Source organism: Anomaloglossus baeobatrachus, chromosome 4, assembly GCF_048569485.1.
Source record: "Anomaloglossus baeobatrachus isolate aAnoBae1 chromosome 4, aAnoBae1.hap1, whole genome shotgun sequence".
Classification (NCBI taxonomy): Eukaryota; Metazoa; Chordata; class Amphibia; order Anura; family Aromobatidae; genus Anomaloglossus; species Anomaloglossus baeobatrachus.
Window position 1 is genome coordinate 307423043 of NC_134356.1, and position 25347 is coordinate 307448389.

General features: G+C 45.0%; 1 protein-coding gene across 2 annotated transcripts in view; it reads right to left on the minus strand.

Annotated features, from left to right (window-relative positions):
* ANO6 (anoctamin 6) overlaps positions 1-25347 on the minus strand; it is a 238152-nt gene that overhangs the window by 107312 nt on the left and 105493 nt on the right. For both annotated transcript variants that reach the window (XM_075344964.1, XM_075344965.1), the window contains exons 4-5: positions 15404-15469; positions 5454-5732 (exon numbers count right to left, since the gene is read on the minus strand). In XM_075344964.1, the coding sequence (XP_075201079.1) occupies positions 5454-5732; positions 15404-15469 (345 nt within the window). The remainder of the gene's footprint in view (positions 1-5453; positions 5733-15403; positions 15470-25347) is intronic.

Below are 25347 nucleotides of genomic sequence, written 5' to 3' on the forward strand. Positions count from 1 at the left end.
AAGAAGAGGGGGGGGCAGAGGTGCTCTGTCACCAACTGTCTCCACTCTGTGACTTGTGGTGCAGGTGACAGAGTGCAGACAGTTGGTCCCATGCAGCAGGACAGATGGCAGAGCACAGCGGTGACATGCCTGTCAGTGTCTTGCTGCTGGGAGGAGCACACGATCACACTGCCCGACACCGGCCGCTCTCCTGACATCGCAGCAGAGCGGGCGGGTGGACAGTGTGATCACATACTTACGTGCAGGGGGGATTCAGCTGAAGAACCCCCCCCTGTACTGCACACTGGCGCCCCGTGCCTCACTATCTGCAGGACGCCGGCTCCACACTGACGTCCTCCGGATCCTCCCCTCGATGCTGAGCTGTGACGTGCGGTAGTCACCGCCCACAGCCCTGTCACTCAATCTGAGTGGCGCCGGCATCCTGTGACGTACCCGTCTTGTTTGAGAGCCCGGAAATGCCGGGACGTCAGAGGATGCCGGCGGCCACAGCTCCAGGGGGTCATGTGACAGGCACTGAGCGTGCAGCATAGCGCCGCTCAGTGCCAGAAATGGAAATACAAGCCAATGGAGAAAATACCTAGAATTGTAAGTAGAACTTCGACAGAAAATAAAAAAAATGGGTGAACCACCCCTTTAATTAACTCACCCCTAATGTGGTGGCTGGATCTGCTTCTCTTTGGTGTGGCTGTGATGTTCGGTGATATTGATCATCTTGTTTCTCACAACTGCTTTTCCAGGTTTGTCTCGGTCTGGGGATACTGGGGGCATACACATCACTGGAGACGCTGTGGCGTAGGGGCTGGGGCATATACATCCCAGGAAGGGCTGGGGCATATACATCACAGGAGGGGCTGGGGCATGTATATCACAGGAGGGGCTGAGGCATGTACATCACAGGAGGGGTTGGGAGCATATACATCACAGGAGGGGCTGGGAGCATATACATCACAGGAGGGGCTGGGGCATATACATCACAGCAGGGGCTGGGGCATATACATCACAGGAGGGGCTGAGGCATGTACATCACAGGAGGGGATGGGGCATGTACATGTGGCGCCCCTGACCTGGTCATGCACCACTGAGTACTGCACCCATGCTGGGTCAGTACAAACAGGTAATCCCAAAGGCTGAGTAGGGTGTGGACACACAGGCACCCTTTGACCAGGACACACACACATTAGAGGGAACCCCCGGGCAGACCCAGGAGGGGGCGGAGCCTCCACATCTCAGCTAGTGTGGGGCAGTAGTGAAGCGGGAAAAGAGTTGTGCAGTGGCAGTCGGCGGAGAAGGAGTGGAGCAGCCGTGTCTGAAGTGTAGGTCTGAAGAGCAGAACACTGTCAGACCCTGCACGTGCAGTGGCTGCTGGCGGGGGAGAACATTACCACCAAGTCAGACTGAAAAACACCCATAGAAAGAGCAGAAAGGAGTCAAGTACGAGGACTCCTGGTAATAAATGCACACACGGGGTACAGGTCCCTAGATCCAGACATCCATTCAGTGGTCTGCTAAATCCTGTAGGTGGTGGGACTAGATGTTCCACGCCAACCAACACAGAACCCGAGCATCAACAGCAACGAGGGGGCTCATAAGGAGGATCGAGCCAAGAGCCATCTTATCCTTGGTCCACGCTGTCGGCAAACGGGTCAGAAAGGGGAGAAAAGGCAGCAGCGACTTCCCTGGATGCATCCCACGGTACTTTAAGTCTGGGGTGGTCCGAAACAAAGGTGCTAGGAAGGCGAGTCAGCAGTCACCCCTATATCAGCCTGAAGGATACCTGGTTCCACCTGGTTCATCAAAGCATCGCCCGGGTTGCCTCACTACCAGCAAAAAGTGAGTAAAAACCCTGAAAGACATTTCTGGACTGTGTGAGTTCTTCTGTGACCTGTGGTTCCACGCACATACACCCGAGCCCCTGGGGCCAGCCTCACTCTCGGGAGGCCATAGCACCAAACTGCAGACACCATCAGCCCCAGACGCTCGTTAAACTGCAGTGGCGGTCACCCCTCACCCTGACCGCAAAACTGAGAGTGGCGTAACGATTCCTATTAAAGTTAACTTGACATGCCTGTTGCCGGAAGATTCCCAGCACGTGAAGACCCTGAGGCGACCTGCAGGTGAGGGGGCTTCACATACATCACAGGAGGGGCTGGGGCATGTATATCACAGGACAGGCTACATGAGAGGCTGAAGCATGTACATCACAGGAGATGCTGGGGCATATACATCACTAGGGGAGCATAGACAGCCCTGGCGGTGGCACAGATATAACTCGGGACAAGGACAGCACAAGGTGGCGGCACGGACAGCACTAGGTGGCGGCACGGACAGCACTAGGTGGCAGCACGGACAGCACTAGGTGGCAGCACGGACAGCACTAGGTGGCAGCACGGACAGCACTAGGTGGCAGCACGGACAGCACTAGGTGGCAGCACGGACAGCACTAGGTGGCAGCACGGACAGCACTAGGTGGCAGCACGGACAGCACTAGGTCGCAGCAAGGACAGCACTAGGTGGCAGCAAGGACAGCACTAGGTGGCAGCAAGGACAGCACTAGGTGGCAGCACGGACAGCACTAGGTGGCAGCACGGACAGCACTAGGTGGCAGCTAGGAGAGCACTAGGTGGCAGCCACGGACAGCACTAGGTGGCAGCCACGGACAGCACTAGGTGGCAGCCACGGACAGCACTAGGAGGCAGACACGGACAGTACTAGGAGGCAGCCACGGACAGCACTAGGAAACAGCACGGACAGCCATAGGAGGCAGCACGGACAGCAATAGGTGGCAGCACGGACAGCAATAGGTGACATCACTAGGGAGGCACAGACAGGACTGGGGAAGCATAGACATCACCAGGAGGGCACAGACTGCACTGGGGGGCCATAGACAGCAGTGGGAGGGTACAGACAGCAGTGGCGAGAACAGAGCACTGGGGGGGTACAAAGTACTGAGGGGTGGCACATAGCACTGGGGAGCACGAACAGCATAAGGGGGGCATGGACAGCACTGGTGGCAGCATGGACAATATTAGATTGTGCGAACAGCACTGGGGGAGCATAGACATCATCCAGGGGGGTACAGAAAGCACTGGGGAGCACGGACAGCAGTGGAAGGTTACACAGCGCTGAGGGGGTACACACAGTACTAGGGGGTACACAGCACTTAGCGGTGGGGCAGCGGTAGTTTGAGTACTCACAGTACTGGGGTGGGGGGGGGAGGAGTCACACACACACACAGCACAGCACAGGTCTAGGAGGCCGGTAAATCTGCTGCAGCTCTTCTGTGACTTTATCGCATCGTGCTGCTTACCCCGCCCACCAGAGCACACTAGCACAGGCCGGGGTTAAGCCTAGAATGTATGGGCTGTAGTCAGGTCCTGGAAGGAGCCTGTACATTCTAGCATTTAGTAGTGAGTCTGTTTAGAATTTACGGGCTGAAGTCAGGATCTGGATGGAGCCCGTACATTCTAGCATCTACCCACAGGGCATCAGCCAGTGGGATTTAAAGTGCTGGCAGCCAGGAAAAGCGCTGCTGCCACCAGAGCACTGCAGTCCCCGGGAATGTACCCAGGGGACGCATAAAGGTCGTCATGGGCCATATACGGCCCGCGGGCCGGAGGTTCTCCACCCCTGCTCTAAAGTATTCAGAATCACTCATATTTGGTAGCGCACATCAAACTACAATATTATTTTAAATCTATGGACAAATATCATACGTAGCGCAAACCAGACAGCTGACTCATGAATCGGAGTCCGGCTCAGGCATTTCACAAGGTATGTTTCACTCTAAATGTTTACGATATTTTAGGGAAACATACATTTTACAGCCGACTTGGACCATGCACTTCAGGTGACTAGTCTAAAAGGGCAGTCAACTGGTAACTTTCAACACTTGCTTTGAGTGATAGGTCTCTGTTTATCGGTCACTCACGGAGAACTGGATGGGAACAGGCAGCTGGCTGTTAACTGTAGGTTTGCTCTGAAACACCACAGCATATCAATAGTAAAACATACTTGCTTGAAATAACGGAGCTGCACAATAATTCATGCAAACACATAGATTAAGCAGCATGAATCAGTTGTCAGGTTTCCTTTAAGTGCCCATTGATCCACTACTAGTGATGGGCAGACTCGCACATAACTGGGACCGCCGGACCTAACCAGATTTAAAAAATAAAATCCAGTTCCAGCCCGGGATTGATCCTGGGCATCTGCCCGAATTTCAGTGCCCATGCAAGCCTATGGGGACCACAATCCAGCAATTAAAAATGGTTGTAGAAGGGATAGGGGTATAGGAGCAGGTGCACTATAATTACCAATGCTCCAGCGCGGCTATAACTGCACCCACGGCTGCCCATTCACTTCCGGGTTTGCGCATTTGCCTTCATGCATATGCACTACTTTCCTTGCCCACTGGCATCTGTAATTGGTTGTAGTCAGACGTGCCCCCACCCTGAGTGGCAGCTGACTGCTTCCAATCACAGACCCTGTCTGCGCTTCTATTGTAGTATAAAATTAAATAAATTGGAGAGGGTCCCCCCAGATTATGATACCCAGCCCAGAAAGAGCATATGGCTACAGGCTGCAGCCCCCAGCTGTGCGCTTACCTTGGGTGTGCATGAAACTAAGAGGAAAAGCATACAGGTTTTTTTTTTTTTTTAAATTATTTAAATATATAATTAAAAAGTGTGCGGTCCCCCTAATTTTGATAACCAGCCATGATAAAGCCTGACAGCTGGTGGCTGGTATTCTCAGGCTAGGGAGACCTATGGTTATTGGGAGTCTTCCAGCCTAAAAATAGCAGCCTGCAGCTGCCCAGAACTGTTGCAATCCCAGCACTTTACCCGGCTCTTCACGATTGATTGAGTGAAAAGAAAAAATACAAACACCAAAAAATCCTTTATTTGGAACACAAAATAACACCCTTTTCCCCCATTTTATTAACCCCTAAAACACTCCTGCAAGTCCAACGTAATCCACATGAGGTCCCATGATTCAGTTGTGCTATATCTGAAATTACAGTGCGTGATCATGCAAAATGTCGGCACACTGTAAGTGCAGGCGGAGACTGAGCCACGACCTACGGTGATGTCACTCAGGTAAGTTAGATCCCAGATGGGAGGTTCCCACAGTCCTCCACATGTGACCGCAGGTAACGGAATCTCAGGGTACTTCATTAACCTCAGTGACCCCACCTGAGGTCAGGGTAGCTGATAGGATAGGCCATCAATGTAAAAATAGGGGACAACCAGTTTAATTTACAGGAAGCCTTGCAGGGCCTTGTTTTCGGAATCTGTTAGTGTCCGCGATGTCGCACCCACAGTGATTAGTAAATTATGAAAGATATGTATAGGAGTAAGCTGACACACTTAGTAAAACCCTTTAATCATACACCACAGTAGAAAATATAAATTATTTTCATGCATTACTGGAAGCCTAACTTACAGTTTACTTACAATGCGGCTTCGAGTAGCTGGAGTGAAGAAGGTGTCGTTGCTTTCTATATGAAAGTTTGTTATGCGATCCTTTTCAAACGGAGCAGTGAAATACTCTTGTTCAGGCTTTATTACATCCTCACTTACGCTAAAAATCCTTGTAAACCAATTGAAAGCAGAATGTCTTTGCTTTAGATCATTGGGCTGTATAGGTAGTTTAATGTGCATTACTTCAGCGTATGTACACAGGACTTCCCATGGAGCATGTACCTTCACAAAAACCAGTCCATCATCAGAAACCTAAATAAAAATGTATAACAGATATAGAATTATTCTTGACAGATTACCATACTGAGCAATGCTTTACATTGAGGCTAATATCAGAAAATGACCCACTGTTTAAATAAGTTTTTTGTGTTTAATGTATTTTTTTTTTAAATGCTGACAATGTCTTTTTTCTTGCATAGCACATTCTGTATTAAAAATAAAAAAAAAATATAAATCTGTTCCCACTGACAACTGCAGTTGGTTTTCGATTTTTAACTTACAGTTGCGCAAGGAAACAACACATACACATAGCCACAGCAGATCGATCCCGACCTTATCTTTTGTACTGAATTATCTAATGAGCTTAAATCTAAAGATCATTGTAAAAGAAGGGGAGCAGGGTCAGATGTGACATTCCCGATTGTGAATGGTGGATCCTGTGTTATCAGCTGTGCATAGAGGTGATACCTGTCATTGTAATCCTGATTCTGATAATATGGAGCCCTGCTGAAAACCTTTCATGAAAGGAAGTTAAGTGGGCTCCAGTCAGCAGTGTGAAATTTGTAAGATTACCTTTTCTTAAAAAAATAAATAAAATATGAAGAAAAAAAAAACTAACATTTCCAATTTTTTTTCAAAACCTGATTAAAAAAAAATGGGCTATTTTCTCATGATAGCTTCCCTTTAAGGAATAGTATATGGGAATCCCACTATCCCTCTCTAATATAGCGGCTATTCATTTGCATGGCTTCCATAGAAGGCTGCAATTTCTCAACATTCAGATGACAACTTAGGTTTAAGACACACGGCATGAAAATCGGAGCGAGTGGAATGCGATAAAACATCGCATTCCACTTGGACCAATATTAACCTGTGTGTCAGTTCCCATGAACTATTATTTTCTCAGCCGTAATCGGATCGAGAAAACAGTCGCAGCATACTGCGATTGTAATGAGAGTCTTTTTCTCTTGCACCCATTTAAGTCTATGGGGCGAGAGAAAAATCGCACTGCACTCGCGGTACACCAGTGTACTGCGAGTGCAGGGTGAGAATGGCAATAGCCGGCAACGGAGGAGAGAGGAAAATAAATCCCTTCCTCTCCTCCACAGCACCGCCCGTTGCCTCCTCAGAGCCGGACCGCCCCCCCCAGCAGCTGTGGTCTGATCGCATGATCGGACTACAGTCGCAATGACACTCGCATGACACTTGGCTCCCGCTGCGCTGCCAGCGTGAGCAGTGTCATGCGAGGATCGCAGTAGTCCCCGTGTGGCCCTGGCCTAAACGGGATTTTCCCAGGAACAAGGTTAATTTTAATCAATAGATCTGGGAACAATAATAAGTTCCACAACTGGATGAGATTAACAAAAATGTTTGTGTGCTGAGATAATCTTAGGCTATGTTCGCACGTTGCGTTTTTTTCCGCGTTTCTGCAGCGTTTTTGGCAGCAGCGTTTTTGGGCAAAAATGCATGCATTTTTGATTTCCAGCAAAGTCTATGGGAAAAGCAGAAATCCTGTCTGCACTTTGCTTTTTGTTCAGCAGCGTTTAATTTGCATATTTGTGGTCAAAAACCATGCTGAAAAAGAAGCAGCATGTCAGTTGTTTTTGCCATTTCTGCAGCGTTTCCTTAACATTGGAGTCAATGAGAAATGGCAAAAAGCAACCAAAATCACAATTTCTGCGTTTTTCATGCTTTTTACCTGCTTTTCAACTGCGTTTTTGGCTCCAAAAACGCATGCTTTTCTGGCATAAAATTAATGGGTTCTAATGTTCCTTTACACACACACAATAACCGAAAATTTAAATGCTAAAAAATAATAAACTTTAGCTATTTTTCTGTTAAAATGTGCATAACCACTATTATTACAGTTAAATTGATAATTTCCCATTTAATTTTATTAAAAGTTAATTTTATAATTTTTTTCTCTTTTTTCAATCTTTTTGACTATTTCAACTTTATTTCTCAGTGTCTTGATCTCAAAAACGCATCTGCAGAAACGCAGGTGAAAACGCAGGTAAAAAGCGCTAAAAACGCACTAAAAACGCGGTAAAAACGCATGCGTTTTTAGCGCTAAAAAATGGTCAGAAGCCATTTGGTCAAAAACCAAGGGAAGGAAAACGTGCAGAATAACTGCAGGTACACCGACGCAACGTGCGAACATAGCCTTATACATGTGTCCCTGCTATGTACTGTGTAATGGCCGTGTCTGACAGTACAGGACATACCACAGTTCCTAGGCAGGGGAAGAAGAAAAAAGTATACAGACATTACGCACATGATCACAAATGATTCTTTATTTGTGGTAAAACATTTAAAAACAGGCAGGGAAATGTTATATCTGACAAAAAGAATCAGCTGTGACTCCATACTGTGCTATCTGTGTACTATTTTTACTTCCTCCCTGGCCCAGGAGATGTGGTATGATCAGACCATGTCCCTGTATGATCAGACACAGCCATTACACAGTATATAGCAGGGACACATTTATAGGATTCACAAGAACATTATATTTAAACACATCTAATTGTGGAAATTATTATTATTCCAAGATCTAATTATTAAAATCAACTTAAAAATTGACTTTGTTCATTGAAAAAACTCTTTAAACTTTAACTATAGTGTATGAGACAACACCTTCCACCACATTATATTGTAAAGTTTTATAAGCTTCTCCCCAAAGCTGTCTGTCAGCAGACATTCCTGTTTACACCCTGGGGCTGAAAACCTGTTATGACCACGTCCAACTGACATAGGTGTTCAGCTTATTGTGGGAATGAAAGCTTTCAAACCTTAGTACTTTTATCAGTAGCCCATAAAAAGCACAGATCCTCTTACTGGATGCAAACAATGTACTGGATGCAAACAATGTACATTTCCATTTACAGACAGCACACAGGGATTTTGATAATGGTGACAATTTTAAACAAATTAGAAAATTACATTGTTTTCCCTTATATAATTACATAATAAAGCGTTAATTACATCAAACGGTAAATAAAAAATAATAATAATAATAATAATAAAGAGAAATCCTTGCACAGTGCATTTTGCTGGACACAAGCCTGAATTTGGACTTATACAGCGGCTGAAATAAGTATTGAACACGGCACCAATTTTCTAAGTAAATATATTTCTAATATTTGTCTTATTGACATAAATTTATCACCAGATGCTCGTAACAATCCACTCAATCCACACATGCAACGAAATCAATCCATAGATTGTCCATGAATTTAGTGATGTGTAATAATGAGAAATGACACAGGAAAAATGTATTGAACATATGAAGAAAGAGGTGAAAAAAAGCCATGGAAAGTTATACCACCTGAAATTCAGCAATTAGAAAGCAATCCTGTCACTTAGTGAAAAATAATATTAGCTGGCTCAACTGATGGCCTATAAAAAGGTCTCATTACCAAAGTACCACACAAATAAAAAAAAATCCCATGATGGGTAAAACCAGTGAGCTGTCTCAAGACCTTGGCAACCTTATTGTTGCAAACATACTGATGGCATTGGTACAGAAGAATTTTTTAACTACTTGAGCACTGTTGGGGCCATAATATGGAAGTGGAAAGAACATCATTTCACCATAAATCAGCCAGGACCAGGTGCTCACCACAAGATTTCAGACAGAGGAGTAAAAAGAATTATTACAAGAGTTGTCCAAAAACCAAAGGCCACCTGTGGAGAGCTACAGAAAAACCTGGAATAAGCAGGTACAATTGTTCAAAAGAAAATAATAAGGAGTGCACTCACCCTCCATGGCATGTATGCATGCTCACCATGCAAGACTCCATTGCTGAACAAAAGTGCAATTAGAGTTTGCTCAACATTTAGATAAATCTGTGAAATACTGGGAGAATATAGTCTGGTCAGATGGGACCAAAATTTAACTGTTTGGATGCCTTATTATACGTAGTGTTGAGCAAGTAGTTAACTATTCGTACTCGCTATGCTTTTAGCGGGTACTGTCCGCTACTCGCATATTCGTTATGCGTAGTGGGCACAATGTAAGTCACTGGGAAATACTCGCTAAGTAGCGAGAAACCCGAAAGCCGTACTCTTCGCTACTCGCCCGAAAAGTACGGCTTTCGTGTTACTTACTACTTAGCAAGTATTTCCCATTGACTTACATTGCGTCCGCTACTTGTAACGAATATGCAAGTTGTGGACCATACACAGTAACAGCATAGCGAGTACGAATAGTTAGCTACTCGCTCAACACTAATTATACACTATGATTGAAGGCCAAAAATGACTGTATATCACCCCTAAAACACCATACTAACAGTAAGTTTGGTGGTGGGAACATCATGATGTGGGGTTGTTTTTCAGTTCGGCACTGACAAACCTCAATTAATTGAAAGAAGGATGAATGAAAAAATGTACAGAGACATTCTTGATAAAAATCGGCTACCATCAAGATGAAGTGAGGATGGACATTTCAGTAAGACAATGATCCCAAACACAGGGCAAATTAAACTCCCTATTGGTTTTAGAGAAAAAAAAATTAAGCTAGTTAAGCTACTAGAATGACCCAGTCAATCAACTGACCTGAATCCAATAGAAAATGTACGGAAGGAACTAAAGCTTGGAGTTCATAGAAGTAGCCCACGGAACCTTTAGGATTTAAAGAGTGTTTGTGTAGAATAATTGTCCAAACTCACACCTGAGCAATGCATGTGACTAGTTTCTCAATAAAGGAGGCATCTTAAAGCTGTTATCACCAACAAAAGCTTTTGTACAAGGTACAGTATTTTTCAGACTATAAGGCGCACCGGACCATAAGACGCACCCTGGTTTTAGAGGAGGAAAATAAAATGTTAAGCAAAAATTGTGGTCATGACACATTGTTATGGGGCGAGGATCTGCTGCTGACACTGTTATGGGGGTAATGTCCCCAAATTCTCTACTAAAGGTACCCCATCCTGATAATGATCCTCCTGCCGTGTATATGATCCCCATCCTTCTATACATGTCCTCATCCTGCTATATACCCCCATCCTGCTATATACCACCATCCTGGTATATACCCCCATCCTGCTATATACTGCCATCCTGGAATATGCCCCCATCCTGCTATATACTCCCATCCATCCTGCTATATACCCCATCCGTCCTGCTATATACTCCTGTCTTGCTATATACCCCCATCCATCCTGCTATATACTGCCATCCATCCTGCTATATGACCGGCTACATGTGGCACACAAAAAAAAAATAAACGTTCATACTCACCTTTCCTCGCTCCATGCAGCACCGCTCTCTCTCCTGTCAGCGCCACTGGAGTGTGGAGCCGTCCCCGTTCCCCTGAAGCATCGCGATCTCCTCCTGTCTGTCAGCTGACCTGTGTGGAGACTAGCGGTGCGCACAGCGATGACGTCATCGCTGTGCTCACCGCTTCTACACAGGTCAGCTTGCCGGCAGACAGGAGGACATCGCGATTCTGCAGGGGAACGGGGACGGCTCCACACTCCAGCGGCGCTGACAGGAGGAATGGTGCTGCAGGGGAACGGTGACGGGTAAGTACACAGATTCACTGCACCCGCACTGATGATGACGTACGGGGGGCAGTGAATACAGTCGCATATGATCACTCCAGGCTGTAGTTGCAAGAGATGATCATGCGGGCCGGCTCTTTCTATGCGCGCAATCCCCGCCCATCATCCTGCCCACCTGTCACCGCTGGCTTCAGCACTCAGAGATGATGGGCGGGAGGATGGGCGTGCATATGAAATGAGCGGGCCCACGTGGTCACGGCAGGCGCAGGTGCAGCCTGCTCGTGCACCCGATGACCTGCGCCACCGCAGCACCCTCATTCCCCGCATCATGCCCTACATTCAGACTATAAGACGCACCCCCCACTTTCCCCCAATATTTGGGGGGAAAAAGTGCGTCTTATAGTCCGAAAAATACGGTATTACATAAATTCCAGTAAGAGTGTCTTTGAATAAATGTTTATTCTATATCTTGTAATATTGTATTCAGTGGTTAGAACTGCAGCCTTGCAGCGCTGGGGTCCTGGGTTCGAATCCCACCAAGGACAACATCTGCAAGGAATTTGTATGTTCTCCCCGTGTTTGCGTCGGTTTCCTCCGGGTACTCCAGTTTCCTCCCACACTTCAAAGACATACTGATAGGGAGTTTAGATTGTGAGCCCCAATGGGGACAGCGTTTCTGATGTATGTGAAGCGCTGTGGAATATGTTAGCTCTATATAAAAATAAAGATTTATTTTATTTATATGTTAATCTGGATAATTTATAATTGTCTGTATACGTGGATTCTGTTTGGATTTTTTTCCATGTGTTTTTTATATCAATTAATGTGTAGAGCTCCACCCTAACTGGTGTAGGGACATATATACCGTGTGCAGAATTATTGGGCAAGTTGTATTTTAGAGGATTTTTTTATTATTGATCAACAACTATGTTCTCAATCAACCCAAAAGACTCATATATATCAAAGCTTAATATTTTTGGAAGTTGGAGTGTTTTTTTTTAGATTTGGCTATCTTAGGAGGATATCTGTTTGTGCAGGGAACTATTACTGTGCAGAATTATTAGGCAACTGAATAAAAACCAAATATATTCCTATCTCACTTGTTTATTTTCACCAGGTAAACCAATATAACTGCACAAAATTTAGAAATAAACATTTCTGACATGCAAAAACAAAACCCAAAAAAATTAGTGACCAATATAGCCACCTTTCTTTAGGATGACACTCAACAGCCTACCATCCATAGATTCTGTCAGTTGCTTGATCTGTTTGTGATCAACATTGCGTGCAGCAGCCACCACAGCCTCCCAGACACTGTTCCGAGAGGTGTACTGTTTTCCCTCCCTGTAGATCTCACATTTTATGGGGGACCACAGGTTTTCTACGGGGTTCAGATCAGGTAAACAAGGGGGCCATGTCATTATTTTTTAATCTTTTAGACCTTTACTGGCCAGCCATGCTGTGGAGTAGCTGGATGCATGTGATGGAGCATTGTCCTGCATGAAAATCATGTTTTTCTTGAACGATACCGACTTCTTCCTGTACCACTGCTTGAAGAAGTTGTCTTCCAAAAACTGGCAGTAGGTCTGAGAGTTGAGCTTCACTCCATCCTCAACTCAAAAAGGTCCCACAAGTTCATCTTTGATGATACTAGCCCATACCAGTACCCCATCTCCATCTTGCTGGCGTCAGAGTTGGAGTGGAGCTCTTTGCCCTTTACTGATCCAGCCTCTGGCCTATCCATCTGGCCCATCAAGAGTCACTCATTTCATCAGTCCATAAAACCTTTGAAAAATCAGTCTTAAGATATTTCTTGGCTCAGTCTTGACGTTTTATCTTATGTTTCTTGTTCAAAGGTGGTCATTTTTCAGCCTTCCTTACCTTGGCCATGTTGCGGAGTATGGCACACCTTGTGTTTTTTGACACTCCAGTAATGTTGCAGCTCTGAAATATGACCAAACTGGTGGCAAATGGCCTCTTGGCAGCTTCACGCTTGATTTTCCTCAATTCATGGGCAGTTATTTTGCGCCTTTTTTGCCCAATACGCTTCTTGCGACCCTGTTGGCTATTAGCCATAAAATGCTTGATTGTTTGGTGATCATGCTTCAAAAGTTTGGCAATTTCAAGACTGCTGCACCCCTCTATAAGACATCTCCCAGTTTTGGACTTTTCAGAGCCCGCTAAATCTCTCTTCTGACCCATTTTGCCAAAGGAAAGGAAGTTGCCTAATAATTAAGCACACCCTATATAGGGTGTTGAGGTCATTACACCATAACCCTCCTCATTACAGAGATGCTCATCACCTGATTTACTTAATTGGCAGTTGACTCTCAAGCCTATACAGCTTGGAGTAGGACAACATGTATAAAAATTATCATGTGATCAAAATACTCATTTGCCTAATATTTCTGCACACAGTGTATATGCACTGTGTTTATATCTGATGTTGTCATGATTAAGAACAGCTTACCTCTTTGAAACGCGTAGACGGACATCTGGTCTACTTTGATTATTTTTTCAATAAAGCCATGTTTTAATCTTTTGAAGCGGATGCTGGATCCACCTTTCTTCTGCCCCTATCAGTATATCTTTGTGGGAGAAAACCGGAGCAACTGGAGGAATGCCCCGCAAACACAAGAAGAACATACAAACTCCTTGCAGATGTTGTCCTTCGTGCAATTTGAACCCAGGACCCCAGCACTGCAAGACTGCAGTGCTAACCACTGAGCCACCGTGCTGCCCAAGTTAGAAATTATCCTGTTTGCAACACACATACATACATGTTTTGAAGTGTACATCCTACGCATATGTCTACAGACATACAAATAGGTCGGTTTCACATATCCGTGTAATGTAATCCATACTTGAACTGCAATGTATGGATTCACAGCAGGTGTCCCTAAAAGGCTGCCAAGTTCAGGTTAAAAGACTCATGACCAGTCCATACATCGCAGACCAAGACCAGACCATGAAACACAGATGTGTGATGTCATCATTATGCCAGAGACTGACAAACTGTCATAAGGTAACAGGGTCTTTTGGGCGCTGGTGGCATCTGTTGTATGATGGATGTGGAAAAGTGTTACGGTTTCTGTAACTAAAAGTGTATAAAGTTCCTATTACAATTGTGAACAGAGTCTAAAATACAAGACTACAACGTATCACCTATTTATGTTTTACCTTCTATAGAAGTTGAAGTTTCTACATATTGTCCTGATTCACAAATACCACATGACAACAACTAATGCTAATGTCACTTTTACTTTCGGAAGCACATTATTACATAAAACATTTTCCTATCAAAACTTCTAAATGACTGTTCATAGAGGCTGTGATTGACAGTGTTTCTATCATTCAAAAACAAAAAACACACCATTCTTCATTTGCTTGCTTTTCGTGTATGTCATGGTGCTGCTGGTAATGTGTGCTCTAGATAATGAACATTATATTGAATGAGAGAGGTTGTCCACTACTTCTCCATTGACGATGATCTATCCTTAGGATAGGTCATCAATGTCTGATCGGCCAAGGTCCAACACCCAGCACCCCCGCCGATCAGCATTTTTCGGTGTTGGTCGGTTGAATGCGGCCAAAAATGCCTATTTCTGTATCTGCTATGTCTTCTGATAGCGGCGATGCCAGGTACTGCATATCTGCCTCCTACTGATTTGAATGGGAGGTGGATGTATACAGTACTCAGCTGCCGACACTATCAGAAGATGGAGCATTTCCGTCCACCTGCTACCGCCACCAAGAACAGCTGATCAGCGTGGGAGCCGGGTGTCAGATCCCGGCCGATCAGACATTGATGACGTAAACTAAAGAAAAGGCCATCAATGTAAAAGTAGTGGACAACCTCTTTAATGGAGGGATGACCCCTTTAAATGGCTTTCAATAACATGACCAGACACTAAAAAAAAGATACTTAAAAAGTAACTAAACTTTCTGCCTGATTTTTCAATAGAAAGCATAAGTTTTGTAACTTAACCCTTTCATTGAATCCGTATCCCGCAATGTGTGCGCGCTCCTACCTGTTGAGCTGCGCACTTCTCAAGAGTTTATAGCATGATCAGTAGGAGTCTTAGGACTAATCGATTTGGAGGCAAATCAATTGCCTTCTAGATATGAAAAATCAGGCAGAAAGTTTAGCTACTCTTTAATGCATGGAAAGCAGCAAATGCCAGGAATTTAGAAACTTACAGATTTTGTTGCCTCCAGCTGTAAGCCATTCCTCATGAGACCGGACTCGTAGGCCTCCCGCTTTTTCTGTAAAGAGGACATGAAGAGAATTTCAGTACATGGGAACAATATATATCTTAAGATATTATCAATCATCAATCTAAAAATATCTACTGAACATTTTACCAAGTCAAAAAGTAGAATTATTTTAATAAAAAAATTTCTGAACACTGCCCATATGGTACATAAACGTAAAGTGTATGACCCAGTAAGGCCTGTTCACACTGTGTATCTGCTGCGGTGTTTGAGACCTTTGTCTGAAAAACTGATTTCAGACAAACCCCCAACAGAGTCATAGGGTGCTATGACATGATTGGAGTTTAAATGGAATGCGTGTGTGCTATTTTTCTGAAAGTGCCCATCTTACAGTAGGGAACACATATCTGTTAAACACAGTGTGAACAAGGCCTAACTCCAGGGGCATAATAAGTGGAGACAAGGTGCAGGGAGGGTGGAGCCAAAGACATAGCATTCCACAATAGGCGACTGGTGATGCATTACTGAACTCACAGCAGCAATCAACTGTTTTCTTCACCTGATGCTGTGTATATACAATGGATGCAGTGTAATTGCCATGTGTAGGTGCATTCACAATGCGGCCATTAACAGACAGAATGTACAATAAAAACAAAAGAGCAAATACCCAACAGAAAGTATATAAATAAATAATACATGTAAATAACGAAGAATGACTGTAAGTATGCAAATATTAAAGCAAATGAATGGGGTTGTTGTCTTTGAAAAGATTTCTGCCAACAGGTCCAGGAAAAACAGAGCGAGTCTGCTCAACAGCCCTGCAGACAATCACTAAGCTCAGTAGCTTGTGCCATCTACATCGATAGTGCCGGTGAGCTCACTGATTGGTTGCAGCAGTGACGTCATATGAACAGTGCTGCAGCCAAACAACAGAGATCAGGCAGCAGCGGAGACAAAGCTCTGGCCCTGAGACAAGTAAATAAAAGTTTAATTTACTTTTTATACATAACAGAAGTGATTTTAAAGAGTACAACCCCTTTATATGTAGTAAAAAGCTCAGTGCACCATTCCACCCCCATTTACGGTAGCAAGTAGTACATGTCGGCCTCATTCACGCCTCAGTATATTTTCACCAGTGTTTGTAGACCAAAGCCAGGAGTGAAACTTACAGAGAAAAACTATAATTGGAAGACTGACACCTGTTCTGTGTTTTGGAGACACTTCTGTTTTTTTGGAAAAATACTGATGAAATACTGAACAACAATACTGAGCTGAGCAACAATACTGAGCTGAGCAACAATACTGATGTGTGAATGAGGCCTTACTATCAATGACTGAATTAAATCCAGATCTGTCACCTCCACACTAACACTGCAGAAGCCCAGCAAGTGGGCATAAAGTGTCAGTTCTAGGGATAAAGGAGCTTTTGGCCCCCAGACTGGTCCCATAGAAACAGTTTGGTGTTGCCTGATGCTGTACACACTGCATCTTTAGAATATGTTCTCTCCTGGCTGCATCCTTGTGAGTGCGCTGGCTGAAGACACCCTTCTATCACAGTGCCCGCAGGAGACCAGAGCGTGAGGGATGCCATTAATGATGGTGCCTGACTGACACTACTCTAAAGTAGTTAAAAGAATGATCATTGTAGTACAGCGACTATTAGAAGGATTTCACCCCAAAACTACTTATATGTGCATGTAGCGCTTTCAAAGACTACTTCAGCAATCCCTTTACAGCTGGCATCTCCTGGGAATTATGCATACTCACCTTGAGCCCACTTTCTACACCGCCACCAGACGTGTTACATACTATTACATCCCATAGTAGAGAGGGGTTAAAGACATCTTTGAACGGTTGCCAAACCTGGCACCAAAACTGGTCCATCACTTACTAAAAATACAGTCTATCTTCTCTCAACTAGAAACATTACAACCATTATGTTTGAGCAAATGATACTAAATTCCCATGTATTGTAGCAAACATGCTACACTTATATGTGCCTTATGTGTACATGTTGGTATGTAGGAAACGTGTGTACAAAGCACCTGCATGTATTCAAGTATCAAGGATGTGTGTATTATCAGCGTTTTTAGCTGTAAAGGGGTTTTCTGTGAACAGTAGACAGCTGTTTGCTATAAAAGTTTAAGTGATTTACTATTGTATAAGTGATGTATTACCATATATTATGGGGGGAAATTATAACCAGCCAAGTTAAAGCAGACAGCTGGGGGCTGGTATTATCAGGCTCCTTAGAAATTCCATGCCTGGAGTGACCTACGGAACCGCGTTCTCAGTAAGAGGCTTCATAGGATTTGAAGGACGTCATGGGACATTAGTCTATTGGATTACGTTGGAAAGACAGCGATTTCTTTTAAGTGTGCATGTGTTTTTTTTAATGGTGCACTTACTGGTCAAGTATTGGGGATGAAAGACACCTATCAATTACTAACCCCTGGGCTTGATGCCAGTCGTCAATTCACAGCTGACATCAACCCCAAAATATTACCCCGACTGCCATCGCACTCGCGCAATCGAGAAGAGCCAAGCGACGTGCCAGAATTGGTGCATCTAATGCATGCACCACTTCTGTGGCAGCTGTGGACTGCTCTTTTGAGGCTGGGAAGGGTCAAATAATCATAAGCATTCCTAGCCTGATAATACCAGCTCCCAGTTCTCTGTTTTACTTTGGCTGGTTATCAAAAATAGGAAGGGACAACATGCAGTTTTTTAAATTATTCATAAATAATTAAAAAAAAAAAAAAGTCATGGTATCCCCTCTATTTTTGATAACCAGTCAAGATAAAGCAGACAGCTGAGGGCTGCAGCCTGAAGGTTTATGCTGGTTATCAAAAATATGATGGGCCCGATGACATTTTTTATTTATTTATTCCCTATCCACATTTGTTTGCAAGGCAATTGTCCTGCTCTTACCCCCATTTTGCAGCCCCGTGGCCCATACTATGACTATTTTACAGCACCAAAGTATAGATCCCCATTGAATTATATGGAGTTTAGGGTCAAGTTTGGGTAAAGTCCAGGTCCCAAACCGAACCTTTAACTAAAGTCCAGCTGGACCTGGTGAACCCAAACATCCAATGGTCCACTCATCCCTAATTATTGGTATTGTCTGTATAGTTCGGTATTGTTGGTATTTGTGCAATCATTGGTACAGTCTAAGTTGTTCCTATTCTTAGCATAATTGGCTTTGTAAGGGTACTTTCACACTTGCGTTGTTTTCCTTCCGTTACAACCCGCCCTTTTGGAAAACAGCGGAATCCGTTAACGCTGTTTCCCATAGACATGTATGGTTGACGGATTGTACCAAAAGGACCTGCGTTGCTTCCGCTGGGCGACACTCCGTTGATTCCGCCCAGCGGGTGGAACGCAGCTTGTAACGTTGTTTTGAGCAGCGGAATCCTCAGGAATTCACTGGGCATGCTCTTTTTTTTTTTAATTCACAAACTTTAATTTGGCTCGCGGTGGCCGAACGTTCAGCTGAGCGCCCGGCCGTCGGCAAGTGACAGCGCTTAGCTGAGCGCCCGCCCGCCGGCATGCCCGGGCGACGGCAAGTGACAGCGCTCAGCTTATCACCCGGCGGCCGGCTGCAGGGAGCGATCAGCTGATCACCCGGCGGCCGGCAAGTGACAGCGCTCAGCTGATCACCCGGCGGCCGGCTGCAGGGAGCGATCAGCTATTCACCCGGCGGCCGGCAAGTGACAGCGCTCAGCTGATCACCCGGCGGCCGGCTGCAGGGAGCGATCAGCTGATCACTTGGCGGCCGGCAAGTGACAGCGCTCAGCTGATCACCCGGCGGCCGGCTGCAGGGAGCGATCAGCTGATCACCCGGCGGCCGGCAAGTGACAGCGCTCAGCTGAACACCTGGCGGCCGGCTGCAGGGAGCGATCAGCTGATCACCCGGCGGCCGGCTGCAGGGAGCGATCAGCTGATCACCCGGCGGCCGGCTGCAGGGAGCGATCAGCTGATCACCCGGCGGCCGGCTGCAGGGAGCGATCAGCTGATCACCCGGCGGCCGGCAAGTGACAGCGCTCAGCTGATCACCCAGCGGCCGGCTGCAGGGAGCGATCAGCTGATCACCCGGCGGCCGGCTGCAGGGAGCGATCAGCTGATCATCCGGCGGCCGGCAAGTGACAGCGCTCAGCTGATCACCCAGCGGCCGGCTGCAGGGAGCGATCAGCTGATCACCCGGCGGCCGGCTGCAGGGAGCGATCAGCTGATCACCCGGCGGCCGGCTGCAGGGAGCGATCAGCTGATCACCCGGTGGCCGGCTACTGGGAGCGATCAGCTGATCGTTCACAATAGTCTGCTGCCGGTAAAACTGTAAAAAAAAAAAAATCAAAACAGATTCCGTTGTTTTGCAGCATCCGTTGCATCCGTTGTGCCACTATATGCAACACATCCGTTGCATCCGTCACACAACGCAATGGATACCGTTCAACGCAAGTGTGAAACTAGCCTTACATAGTTACATAGGTTGAAAAAGACCTAGGTCCATCTAGTTCAACCTTCCTCCACCAATTCTACATTTTGTCCCTAAGTCACTTATAACCACCAATGTTTTGTGTACTGAGGAAATCATCTAGCGCTTTTTTTAAAAGCTGTTATAGTGTCTGCCATTACTACCTCTTGTGGTAGGGCATTCCACAGTCTGACTGCTTTAACTGTAAAGAACCCTTTCCTATTTGTTGATATTATTAGTTTTGTCTTTATATCGTCAGTACTGGTTGGTGGCAGTACTCTCAGAACTGTCAGCATCGTTATGTTTTTTTCTCTCCCAAACTGCAGAAAATATCGCAACTCTACTGTGGCCAAAATATAAGTGCAACATGACTGCCACATGTGAATGCAGCCTAACCATCTATTAAGAACTTGTTGCGGCATGCACGAAGAATGTAAAGGAGGGATGCCAAACTGAATATTTGCCCTGATGCATGAAAACCTAGATTCACCTCTGCCTAATGCGGGCTTCACACGGTACGATCTATCATGCGATCGCACAAGCGATCGTACCCGCCCCCGTCGTTTGTGCATCACGGGGAAATCGTTGCCCGTGTCGCACAAAGTCGTTTAACCCCCGTCACACGTACTTACGTGCTGAGCGACGTCGCTGTGGGCGGTGAAAATCCACTTCCTGAAGGGGGTGGGACATTCGGCGTCACAGCGATGTCACACAGCAGCCGGCCAATAGAAGCGGAAGGGCGGAGATGAGCGGAATGTAAACATCCCACCCACCTCCTTCCTTCCACATAGCCAGCGGGTGCCGCGGGACGCAGGTAAGCTGTGTTCATCGATCCCGGGGTGTCACACAGTGCGATGTGTGCTGCCCTGGGTACGATGAACAACCGGAGCAAAGTAAAATAAACGATTTTTTAAAAATAAACGAGGAGTACACGATACCCAATTTCTCACCGATTTGCGATCGCTTGTAGGTGTCACACGAGACGACGTCGCCAACCGCGACCCCGACGACATATCGCACAATAGATAGTCTCGTGTGATGCCCGCATAACTCACTGCATGGTAGAAACTTAAGAAATCAAACGTTCGTTTCTTCCATGTATAATTTTCCTCTATGAAAATTTTCATTGATATATTTGGTATAATAGTGATCTGTTCTGACTTGGGAATGTCTACAAGTAACCTATCAGAATTTTATCTGAGGGGTACTGTGCATTTTTTTTCCATTTCAAAATTCATGTTTTCTTGCTGCACCACTACTTATTCACCAAGTAGCGGGAGGGGATGCTCACCCTTTGACGGCATCTATTGGATATACTGCATACATTATTTACAATTACAGATGTACAGCAAGTCAGGGTAACCAGTAAATGTAATGATGAATAAACGGTTACTTTTGCTAGAAAACGCAGTATGCATGAGTCAAATTGGAAAGTATGTATCAGAAATGTATAGTTATTGAGTTTCTATTTTTGACTGCAACACAAAAAAACAGAGGTGTGGTTAGTAACCGGATATGACTTTTCAATCATTTTGTATGGACAGAATGATTCAGATGTTCCAATATTTTTGTGAATGTCCATTGTGGCCCTCTGTTACTATCACTGCAGCCACATGTTCATCAGTGATTCATGATGTGCGCTCATCGGACCTCGAGGCTTTCGCACAGAATATATCTCGGAGGCAGCGGTCGCCTAGTTGAGTTATAAACCGACAGTGCAGTGTCCTCATTTCGAAACAATGCTGAACTATGCTTGATGGACTCATTAGCCATTTAATAAGGGACAAAAGTGACTTAAACAAGAGAATAAAGACTGGTCTCTTCAATACAACTGGCCCCTGGGCACAGCTTTGACTTAACATCCAGAACATCTACAGCTTGCCTTTGTAAGAGACTAATTAATAATGAACAGTTGAGGGCACATACACAACCCAATGCAGTAAATCAAACGGGAACGGTCAGACTCATACTGCTCGAGCCACTAGCATGGCTGCGTGATGACAGCTAGCTAGACTGTGTGAAAAGCACGGGACTGATCTAGCTAGGGACGTGGCGGACTAGTTGGGTCTACCCTTATGGTCCCTGGGCAGTTTTTCAAACTATGATTTTTCCAAAACATTGGAGTATTTCAGAGAAAAACATACCTGGTTGCAAACGTATGGCCTACTCCGATTCATACTCCCCATAGTTTGGGCACTATGAATCTAGTAATGTGTTACCTTTAACTAAACCTTTTTACTTTAAATGAATCCGTCACCAGGTTTTGCTACCCCATTTGAGAGCAGCATAATGTTGAGACAGAGACCCCCGATTCCAGCGATGTGTCACTTATTGGGCTGCTTGCTTTCATTTTAAAAGGGAACCTGTCACCAGATTTGGCCCCTATACACTGTAGCCACCACCAGTGAGCTCTTATAGACAGCATTCTAGAATACTGTATATAAGAGATCCCAGGCCACTCTGTAGAACGTATACTTACCTAGGGGGCGGTCCAGTCCAATGGGTGTCGCTGCTTCCGGTTCGGCGCCTCCTCTCTGTTGTGATCTCCGTCCTTAATCTAACCAGCCTAGTGTGGATGTCCTGCATAGGCAAACTTTGATCTGTCCTGCTAAGGGCTTATCAAAGTACTGTAATGCACAGTTGCGAGGAAAGGTTACAGACCCCCATGCATGCGCACTACAATACTTTGAGATTCCCTCAGCAAGGCAGATCAAAGTGCGTGTGTACAGGACCCCAATGTTGACATGTGTGGATGACTAAGATGCGTCATCCACACGGGCCTGCGAAGGACGACGGGCCATCGCAGCAGAGAGGAAGAGTCGGACTGGAGAGCAGTGACACCCATCGGATTGAAGCACCCTCTGAGTATTATAAAGGTTCTTTTAACATTCTACAGAGTGGCCTGGGCTCTTATATACAGTATTCTGGAATGCTGTATATAAGGGCTTACTAGTGGTGGCCGCAGCTCATAGGGGCCAAACCTAGTGACATGTTCCCTTTAATAAAATCACAGTTTTATCTGCTGTAGATATAGCAGTTTTAAATGTGGAGCTCTATAACCCCACCCACACCACTGATTGGTAACTTTCTGCCCATATACAGTGTATACAGAAAGCTGACAATCAGTGGTGGGCATAGGGGTATACAGGGAATCATGAATATAAAAGGACTACTTGGTGGCAGGCCAAGTAGTCCTCTAATGATAGTCACTGTTTAATCAGCAAGAGATTATCAAAACTACACTAAACAGCTCGGTAAGTGAAACATCGCTGGATTCAGGGTCTCCAAGCTGAGCATGAGGAGAGATGTGGTCTGCCAAACGATTATTTGGCTTACATCTAGCTAATGTAGTTGGGACCCCTCATCTCAGTCGGCAGAGGGGGCAACACATTGAAGTTGAGAAAAATAACTGAGCTGAATGTTTGGCCAACAGTTATTTTATGGTCTAGCCTCCTTTAGTTATTACTAAAACATAAACCAATGCCTAAAATATAATCCGTGAACCAAATTGTTTATACATCCACTATGTAGAAGAGGACTTGTACACGGTAACATTACCAAAAGTAGGCAAACCAGTTTTACTAGATTTTCATAAAAGCACTTTGTGTTGCAAATGGCTGAAGAAGAATATGACGTAAGATGGCACACACCTAAGAACTAAACAAGTATTGTGGCTGACCGCTGCAAAAGAAATATTTATTATATATACTGACCTCAGATGGATGCTGGGATTTGTAGACTTCGCAGAATTCATTTAAATTTACCAACATCTCCAACTGATTATCTAGAGTTACCTTACCAGGGTCTAGCATTATCCAAATTGTCACTCTGAAGCCAGCATCATTAAGAAATAATGAAAACTGCCTACTCCTATCCACACCAACCAATCTTTCCATATCATCCAATCTTTCAAAAGCAACCAATCTTTCCATATTAACCAATATTCTATATCAACTAATCTTTCCATATCAACCAATCTTTCCAAAACAACCAATCTTTCCATATCATCCAATCTTTCCAAAGCAACCAATCTTTCCATATCATCCAATCTTTCAAAAGCAACCAATCTTTCCATATCATCCAATCTTTCCAAAGCAACCAATCTTTCCATATCATCCAATCTTTCAAAAGCAACCAATCTTTCCATATTAACCAATATTCTATATCAACTAATCTTTCCATATCAACCAATCTTTCCAAAACAACCAATCTTTCCATATCATCCAATCTTTCCAAAGCAACCAATCTTTCCATATCATCCAATCTTTCCAAAGCAACCAATCTTTCCATATCATCCAATCTTTCAAAAGCAACCAATCTTTCCATATCATCCAATCTTTCAAAAGCAACCAATCTTTCTATATTAACCAATATTCTATATCAACTAGTCTTTCCATATCATCCAATCTTTCCAAAACAACCAATCTTTCCATATCATGCAATCTTTCCAAAGCAACCAATGTGTCCATATTAACCAATTTTTCCTCTAAAGTGGGCTTTACACGCTACAATTTATCTAACGATGTGTCGGCGGGGTCACGTCGTAAGTGACGCACATCCGGCATCGTTAGTTACATTGTAGCGTGTGATACCTCCGTGCGATTGAACGTTAAAACGTTGATTGCACGCACGTCGTTCAATTACTAAAATTTGAACGTCAGGTTCTTCAATGTTCCCGAGGCAGCACACATCGCAGTGTGTGACACCCCGGGAACGATGAACAGATCTTACCAGCATCTCGCGGCTCCCGCCGGCTATGCGGAAGAAAGGAGGTGGGCGGGATGTTTACGTCCCGTTCAGCTCCGCCCCTCCGCTTCTATTGGTCGGCTGCCATGTGACGTCGCTGTGACGCCGAACGTCCCTCCCACTCCAGAAAGTGGATCTTCGCCGCCCACATCGAGGTCGTATGAAAGGTAAGTACGTGTGACAGGAAATAATCGTTTGTGCGACACGGTCAACAAATTGAAAGTGCCGCACATACGATGGGGGTGGGTCACATCGCATACGATATCGTATGCAAAATTGAAAGGTGTAAAGCAGCCTTTAGACGCACCAAATAAACAAACCCACTCTCTTCAAATATTTGATCTAGTTTAACCATCAGGGTATGGCCACAAAACAAAAGGCTGACGCCTGAATGATGGTGCAGCTGAAAGCCATCTCGGCCTAATCTCCCATACTCATTTGAACAAGTCCTCTTGTGTTATCTATCATGGACCTGTCACCAGACATTTTTGGGGTGGCCAGAGAATGAAGCGATCAGCATTTGTCAAATAGAGCTGCTTGATTGACAGCTCCAGAGCCAATCAGATGTTCAGAGCACACACATTAGACTGTCTATATCAGGCCTTAATGGTACGGCTTAAAGGGGTTATCCGGCTTCTTTGACATTTTTTTTTAGTGCAGGTAAGTAGATAGAGACCACTTACCTGCCCTGCTGTCAGCCCCTCTC